The 9565-nt window shown below is 31.7% G+C and overlaps 1 protein-coding gene across 2 annotated transcripts; it reads left to right on the forward strand.

Annotated features, from left to right (window-relative positions):
* The first annotated feature begins 85 nt into the window (after nucleotides 1-85).
* Nucleotides 86-7740, forward strand: LOC111031155. 2 transcript variants are annotated; one of them, XM_022310987.1, is made up of 5 exons: nucleotides 86-272; nucleotides 561-673; nucleotides 1577-1697; nucleotides 3239-3437; nucleotides 7410-7523. In XM_022310987.1, the coding sequence occupies exons 1-5, from the start codon at nucleotides 240-242 to the stop codon at nucleotides 7424-7426; spliced, it is 483 nt and encodes a 160-aa protein (XP_022166679.1). In that variant the 5' UTR covers nucleotides 86-239; the 3' UTR covers nucleotides 7427-7523. The 2 variants fall into 2 exon arrangements, with proteins under 2 accessions (XP_022166679.1, XP_022166678.1); XM_022310986.1 differs by lacking the exon at nucleotides 3239-3437 and having other exon boundaries at nucleotides 124-272; nucleotides 7410-7740.
* Nucleotides 7741-9565: the final 1825 nt, after the last annotated feature.

The raw sequence follows: 9565 nt of genomic DNA on the forward strand, positions 1-9565 counted from the left end.
AGTTCGTCTATCTCGTTTTAATTCCTGTTTTCACTGAAGTAGATAATTATTATCCGTTTCGGGTTCGTGTTTGATGCACCGACGCCGCACATCTCCTCCTCGTATCTCTCGTAACCCTCGTCTTCATCCTCCGGGTGTACGAGAGCACTAGCCACTAGAACTACCTCTACCTCTTTGTCCGTGCCTATATAAATAGGGTTGGTAGCGTCCAAAGCGAGTCTTTGGTCACAATTCACGTCATGTATTCCAACGCCAAACACGTCGCCCCTTCGGTACGTAGAATTATTTTATACTTAAAGTATGCGTGTTATGTATATTATATTTTTTACTAGGAAATTATTCTAGCATGTTTAATGTTATAAATGTGTATTTGTTATGCACCTATAATAAATCGTGTTGTAGACATAGTATTATAAAATTTTAGATAATTTCATTAATAAATACTATATTTAAATAAATAATTATTGTACGACACGCTTTAAAATTTTGATACGTCATATAATAATATTAATTTGATCACCATACGATAATAGTTACATTATATGTTTCTCGTCACGCAGGCGGTCCTGATCCTAATCCTGTGCGTCTTGAGTACGGACCAAACTCTGTTTTCTCGGAAGAAGTCAAGTACACCCATTTCACCTTCAGTGGATAATGTTGCCCAACAATCAAAGTGAGCAATGTTTTTTTAAAATAACTAACCTAACCTAACGGCTTATGCAGAATATATTCTTATATTTTGTATAATAAAAATTATTTTCGACAGTAAAAAATGTATAGTATATTGAACAAAATTATTTTTAATCACTGAAAAATCTGAATTTGAATGCAATACTGCTCTTCTGTGTTAGGTAAACATTTATAGATACAACGAATTTAAAAATGTTGTCAAGACACTTAAAAAGTCAAACAGAAACAATAAATAATCTAGTTGATAAGGTTTCGTTTTTTTGTATAACAAAATATTAAAATATAGTTTTGTGGATAGTGCCGCTAGTGATATAATGCATTATTTATTAGGTATACTTACATACGAGTATATTATAACATGTGGTATTTGCATTAGCCATGCAATGGTAACAATTATTTTAATCATACAAATATACTAGCGTGGACATAAACGTTTTAAAAATTTTAAATTAAGTTGATTTTAACTTTTTAACTCAACTTTTTTAAATTTAATTTTGTACGATGTTCACTTAATATAGATAGATAACGAGTTCCATTCGATCAAATCCAAGTTACATTAGCTTATTCATAGTTAAATAATAAATATAATACAATATAATTATTGATGATGCATATTGCATAAACATTAAAAAAATCAAAAATAAATAACTCGACTTAAGTTAATAAGTTGTAATTGCAAGTTTCTCTATAATTTTTAACTTAACCGAGTAAAAAAAAAATTTAGGATAACTATTAATTTTAAACTTTTTAAAATGTTTTATAACTTAACTCAACAAAATAATTAACTTAACTCAGTAAAAAATGTTCATTAAATTCCTCATAGCTGCAAATAAACAATAATGGTATATTTTCGTTAATTAATTCAGTATATATTTTTATTATATAGGCCAGTTCCACAAAAAGAAACATCACATTGGTGGCAAATGAAGTTTAAGGCCTCAGAATCTAATGAAAATTCTGTATCAAATCAAGTAGCTGTACCAGTACCTGTACCAGTACGCCAAAAGGTAACAATTATACCTAATATTGCTTGTATTAATTTGTTCATAACCGAAGTTAAAAGCGAATACGGTATTGAAATGCAATTAATTAAAAATTTGTTCAAAACTTATAATATACAATTTTTTTTGTTCAAATGTCTCTTCGCAATGTATATTAATATAATTAATTCAAGAAAATCTTAACAATTTAGCCACTTAAATCTTTAAAGTTTAATCTCTACATTTTATTATAATTTAATGACCCGATTAATTAAGTTTTTCTGATACACTTATACATAACTAATATGAAAAAATATGTATAATTTAACTTGTGTTTTTATCGTAGGTAGTGTTTAGTAGGTGTTTTTAATTTCGTTTTGACAAATGACTAATTCAAAGTATAAGCTTAAACGAATTAATTATTGAAGTGCTTAACATTTTATTATATCTATTAACTAAACAATAAAGTAATCTTGGGTCACCAAGATTACTAGATATTATATATCTATATAAAAAATATACCTATCAATAATTATTGTTTGCACGATTGCAATCTCTTCTCATTATTATTCGATGAAGTCCCTTACATACTTATGACTCGACAATCGGATGTATAATAATATACAATAGGTATACAATGTTATCTATATTCTCTGCTTGTCCCTCGACGTATACGCATCTCGGTTTTAGTTGTAAGCACTGCGTGACGAGTTAATTTACATTTGATTTAAATGAATCAAATCATCGAATAGTTGTTGTTAAAATGTTTCGTCATTTAGTTAAGCACGCGATTTAATTCAATTTTCATTTTGTTAAGTCGTGCGTGTAAATCATCACACGCATGTTTAGCGTGATGAGCGATGACTAACTGCCGACTATTAATTACGTTCTGAGTAATGTGCCACTATACTACCTAGTATTTACAATGGTTTGAGGATTACCCATCGCGTTGAATGAGTGCTTGTAAGCTGTTAATGGACACATTTAAACTAAATATTGCAGTAGTTGACATCTAATACATCCAATTAAAGTACTTTAAAATGCTTTAAAATGTAGGAACTGTATATAACTCATATTTTAAGTGTATAAAAGTCACTTTGTCGTATAATGTGCTATTGATTGAAGACGTCTGCGTTAGTGATCCATGTACCTAATACCTAATAATATTTATTGTCCGTTCTTACTTCATGTACACATTTTTACGCCCGTTAAACACCACGGAATTATTTTTCAAGTCTAAATTATAATAGTTCGAGAAACGATAAAAAAATTGCAGGACACAAATATTATGATTACCTAACACAATATTTAGTTTTTAGGATATGTTTTATTTATGTTTTTTTTAATTTTAGTTAAATATAAGTTATAAGTTATAAAAATATTGGTTTATTGGGTAGTAACCTGGGAAGAGTTATAGACTAATGTCGAAAGATTAATAATTATCGGTAAAACATCGAATGTTCAAAGAATGTTTAAATAAGGAGAATTAATAACATATATAACTAGGGTTTGACTCCATGAAATATATATTAAATATTAGATCATTAAATCATATACTTATTTTCAAGGAAATTCAAGAGCACCCGAATAGACAGTGTAATATGCCGAGAAAGAGATCCGTCGTTAAACCAATTTTACACCGTTCATTCGACTATCGGTGTGAAATTGATTTAATCGACAAGGAGTTAAATTCAGACAATGATTACAAATTAATTATCGAATATGAAGATAATTACTCCACATTTGTAATTAATCGTCCTCTACGATGTAAGCGTGCTAACGATATTTATTTCATATTTTTGTATATTACTGATAATATGATAGAATTATTATTATTATTATTCATGTTTTTAAGGTTTGTACTTGGTGCATTGATACGTTTTGTCCATCAAACTATGCTAGGCTGGTAGAATGTAATCTGCATATAAGTAAAATATCGAATAAAATACTATTTCGTAATTTCGAACTTGAACAAAATTAACCGTGTTAAGTGTACTTCCTAGGTCCAACTAGTTAACCCCGGATTTACCCGCAATCGGCCTTTGACCTAATTATACAAAGGAAATTACGATTTTAACTTGAAACATTTTTCTTTAAAATAGTATACGTCTTTAGCGCTTCGGCTAGTTTTCCTATTTCATTTTAATATCACCATTAGTTTATTAAAATATGAATTAGTTTATTTCGTTTATTCGTACATATAATGGATGGGCGACGCACGTTTACCTATAGTATTAATTCGTCAAACTACATTATGCATACGTGCAGTTATATAATATTATTATAGTCATATATTTTATGTTTCATTTACATCGATGTCGTGCAGTTTGAGAATCTCGCGAATCGATTGAAAGGGGGAGCGTGTACTCGGAACATTCAATATCGATCTTCCATGTTTAAATATTGCGCCCTATACTTACATATAGTGATATCACTACCGTAACCATGGTCATCTCGTCTGTCGGGGTACCAAGCTTCATACGCATCCTTGCGAGCACGGTATACACGCGTATAATAAGCTCGATACGTGTTCGCCGTGGGTATACTGCACTTTATCGAGTTCGAGGATCGCTAACGGAAAAAAAAACAGACAACGGAATGAAAAAGCTGAAAGAGGTTTTCTATAATGCGCCTATTATATTATACGCGTGTACCTATATACCACATTTGTGTATAGGTAAATTTTTTTCTCTCCCATACACCTCACTTATATATTATATATCTGCGTACTATTCTAAACCGTTGCCGAAGCCCCCACGTGTGCGGCGTGGGTATAATGTAAGTGTGTGTGTGTGTGTGTGTGTGTGTGTGTGTGTGTGTATGTGTGTGCGCTGTTGTGTCCGTTCGGTGTTCGTGATCGAAGAAAGTGACACCGAAGGTCAAACCCTGAGCGCGTATGCTTATGAGTTTGAACGACGCGAGAGAGAGAAATCGACGAGCACGACCGGCGGCGAGCCGTATGACATGTACGAGGTATAATATCTTCTCGTCCGTGCAGCGTACATATTGTACATTGTATACCTTACTTGCCTATAATACCTATCTATGTGTATCTGCGTAATGCCTCTATATACTCGCATATTATATTCTCAACGCCGATAGCGCGCGCGGATGTGCGGATGTGCCGATTGTAACCGTGAGATTTATAGTGGTAAAAATAGGCACAGAGCTAAGAGGGTTTTTCGCTCGTTGAAGTCTCTAGCGTATCTCTACCAGCGTATATATTTAACACACACACGAACACACACACGCTCGTCATAAATCTACTGGTTTTTGCTCGTTTGCGCCGATAGCAAGTGTAGAGATGGTTTGGGTTGCCGCACACCCGTGAGTCGCCGTTCCCAGGGATGGAATAATGTTATTTGTGATTGCTGATTGAATTGTCGCCTGTAGTTTTTATCATGCTTTATGCGAAAAAAATCATCGACATAATTTTATGATTGTGGTAAACGATATCACAATATACAGTATTTTATTGGTTTTACTTGCAGAAGAAAAGTAGGAATTCTTAGGTACGATATTCGGTCAAATCGCGTAGGTAGCTGATGATAGGTAGGTACATGACACATGTCTATAGGTTTATACCTTATACGTTTCGAAATCCTCTCAATAAATAATATTTATGGCGTGGTGTGTGGACTTATACAATAAATGAGAACGTTTACTTTACGAAGTTAATGAATCCCACGCCTGTCTAGTGTCTCAAGTCTTTATATTATATTTGCGAGCACAAGAATTAATTTAGTTTAATATTTTTTTGAAAATCATCCACAGTGGATGTGTTAGCATATGAGCGTAATATCAAATAGCAATGATTCATTTTTCGGGCTATTTATCAAAACGTTTTGTTTTGATTTATGGTCAAGTTTTAAAATTATAAACTCTATTCGTATATACATTCAAATTACCAACACACTTGTTTTGCATTTTTGAAAAACCAGCAATGGTTTGTACTTATCGATTTCTAGCTTTAACTCATTATAAAAAATAATATTATGCCTGCAGGGTATTTATAAACGCATTATTTTATCTGTACCTGTTTATGAGAGTTCGAGTCATAGTAGGGGTATAATAAATCATTGAATCATCAAGAACGTTAATTTTGGCTGTCGATAGTATATCATTCACATATTATATTTTCCCTACTCAAGCAAAATAATATGTAAATAATAAATTTGTAAATCCTACAGTTTATTAAATACTAAAGAGTTGAATAAAGACGCGCTAAGTATCAAAAACAAAAATAACACGTAACCATCAAATACAGTGTTCTCCCTCACATCATGATCTCAATCGAATTTGTCAACTCTGTGCCTTCCTACACAACCCCTACGAGTACAACGTAGGTTCTGTAAGCGAATCATCTACCTATATGTACCTAACTATTTTTTCCGTCTGTCTATACATTTATAAAAGATTCGTCCCACACACGTGACATTACTATAACGACGTGGACTGGTCGTTGTCGTAATAATATATCTACTACCTAGTATTACTACATCACATTTTACGAGGTCTCGTCGTACCTCAATAATACATATATATGTACGTATATCGAAACACACCGAGTCGCGTTATGACAGTCGTAAATCGATACGCTCGCTGCAGCATCCTAACCGCGGTATAGCGGCATTGCGCGTCTCGTAATGGTTTGTAGTGTATAGGTATACTCTACATTATTATATAGATAGGTACTAGGTATACACAGTATCAATATATTATCGAGCTTTCCCTCCAGAATTTGACGTCGTGTGTCCACTCGTAACGGCTTAGACCTTATAGCTGGTGTGTATATAATTTAACTGAACCAACGGGTTATACACGCGGCAGTGCACCGCCGTAATGGATTCAGTAGACCGAAATATATTTATGGGCCTCTGTAATAGTCGTGTATATGTATGTATGTATATATATATATATACACACACACACATTGTGATTATTATATTATTATACTCTCCGTCGTTCCACTTGTAGGTACAATAGGTTTAAGTACTAGTCGTTTGCGCGGGATTTTTTCAAATTCTCACCCCCTCCCACTAAGTCGAAATATGAGACCGCCTATGCAAGAATCTCGGCTTTCTTGGGTCAGCTATCAATTGACAAACTTCCGTTAAAGTCTTCGTTGCCACCGCTAAACGATACCACAGACTAATTCCATGAGGCCCACTGTTTTTGTATCTTCAGGGCCGTATTATATTTTCTATAAATTTACATTTCTTTGAATAACACCTTCTCTATCTGCAGTAAACTTCCATGTTATTTATTTACCTACTCTTTAGTATTCTTTTCAATGATACTAAAAAAAAAATGTGAGCTTCTCGAAGAAAGCGTGATTTCCATAGTTGTTGTGCAAAGTACGCCTATTAGCATGCCTATAATATTATATATATATTATAATATATATATGTACATTTAATAGATATACGCATGCATTGTCCAAAGTACGGGTATGTAAATAGTTGTCGGATCCATTCTCGCCGTTTCTCCATAAGTTGTTTTTATATTTGTATTATTATTATTATTATTATAATCATTTATAATTATTATACGGTACCCATTTTGTGCCCGCAAAGAATATAATATATTATATTATGTCTATATGTAAGGTTTTTTTTTAAAAAGTATTCGCTATGCAAATCAAACAATTGAAATAAATAAAATAGGTAAAAGGTATATATATATTATGATACTATATGTTCAGTTTATTGAACAATTAATGATTGTCTTTTTTTTCAGTTGCAATCCATCTTTGAAACCCATTTTAACTCCGACGTAAAATGGGTACCATGTCTGTGCCCAGTGCGTAAGGGGGGAAATGTACAACAGCATCACCAACAACAACCACAGTCACAACCACAACAACACCAACAACAACAAAAATATGGGGCTTCGTATTACTCTTCTTCCACGACCCAAGCACCGTCCGACCTTTCCAACAATGACGTACCGCGGTTCATTTTCGCAAACTATCCAATTGAGGCTTGAGAAAATGTTTTTTCTCATTATACCTAGACCATTTAATTTATATTAATTGAAGCATTAAATTATATTTATTTATTTACTACCATGATCGTTTTTTTCTGTTCAATTTAAGTATATTTAACAACCTGCAAACGAAAGTGATGACGTGTTGAATAGGTGGTTATTTAGTCTCGAGTGAAGAATCATATAATCCATCTATTGATAGAATTTCGGGGCATGTGGGTGAATTTATTGAAATAGGAGGTCTCCATAATTTCCGATTCACTTGTTTTCCGGAGTCACCTGGGATGGTAAGAACAGGTGGTTCGGAAATAAGAGCATTTCAGTGGATGTGGAGGTTGGAATGGAGCGTTTAAAGAATAAGGTGTTATCTACATTTTCTATTTTGTACTGTTGGAGTTGAGATCATCGTTTTTTTTAAACTATGCAATTACAAGATCTATTATACATACATAAAATATTATACTGATAGCCAGTAAAAAAAAAAAATTATAGAAAAAAACAAAACCGTTAATGACACTATCGTAGAAAGAGTGATTACAATTAAAAAATATATATACGTATAATGTATATGTAATACTACAACAGATACATATATGTATTATATATCTGTGATAGGTACCAAGAAAAATTATAGTCATAAAATACAACTATATTATTATTTCATATAGAGCAATTTTCTTATAAAACTTTTTTCACATGTACGTGGTATAGACAGTACCTAAAGTTATAAAAGTTATAATTATCGCTAAATAATAAAATAATATAAAAATCCATTTAATTGTAATGACACAAATATTACTAGCTAACTACTTATTGATATAGTTCATAATTATGCATTTATTAAATATGTTATAGGTGAGTAGATTTATGTAAATTTAGTCACCAATCAGTATTTAACAATTATAGTGAACATTTTAAATAAACTGAGCATGTAATATGGTTTTTGATACTATATTTAGAATTGTTTTTTTACATTAGGCTTAATATATTATTATATTATATTATCTACTCTTCTAAGATACAAAAAAAAAAGATTATCTATTTACATTTTTAAATTATATTTACTCATTTATTTTTAAATATTTCAAAATGTTATACCTATAGAACTATTGTATTCTGGTTATCAACTATTAAGCATTAGACTTAATTATATTATACTTATCAATAGTTTGTATACTACATATCTATATGCCATGAAGTTTCGGAGAATGATTTGTACGTTTGCGAGTAAAAGATACAGATCCCCTAGGACTATATTCCGGATGAAGTATAGAAAATTTAATTCCACCATTGCTGCTATTATTTTTAAATTTGGTACATAATAATTCATCGGTATAATATCGTATTATGCATATATTTATTAGGTATTTTTTTTTGTGTTTGAACGAGAAGTCGAATACATCAATAATAAACGTTGACTCGTACGTACAGAAGTTGTCAACCTTAAAAAAAAAAGTAAATAGTTACAATAATAACAATACATAATATCTAGGTAGGTACTTACTAGATTTTATTTTATACATTACATACTTAGTTTAATAAATTAGTAACATTATTCAAACGGACGATCACAAACGTTTTGGGGAATGTTCCAAACGATAAGATACGCGTAGTTTTTTATCTGTAAATTATAATAGATAGGTACATAAATAGGTCCTACCGAAAATAAAATAAAGTCGTGACTCGTTTGGGGAAAATTTACTTTTTTACAGTTCCGGTATACACATAACATACTCAAAGCTATATATATATGTGTGTATAAAATTATGTTTATATACGATTCGGTACTTGTAGATAAAAATGTTAAGCTCGCTCGGGCGTTATGATCGTATTAATCAACTATTATACCTAGCGCACATCAGTTCGCATACATTATAACAGTCGGCGTTTCGGGCGACGAGATCGAA

This window comes from Myzus persicae, unplaced genomic scaffold (genome assembly GCF_001856785.1).
Source record: "Myzus persicae strain clone G006 unplaced genomic scaffold, MPER_G0061.0, whole genome shotgun sequence".
Classification (NCBI taxonomy): domain Eukaryota; kingdom Metazoa; phylum Arthropoda; class Insecta; order Hemiptera; family Aphididae; genus Myzus; species Myzus persicae.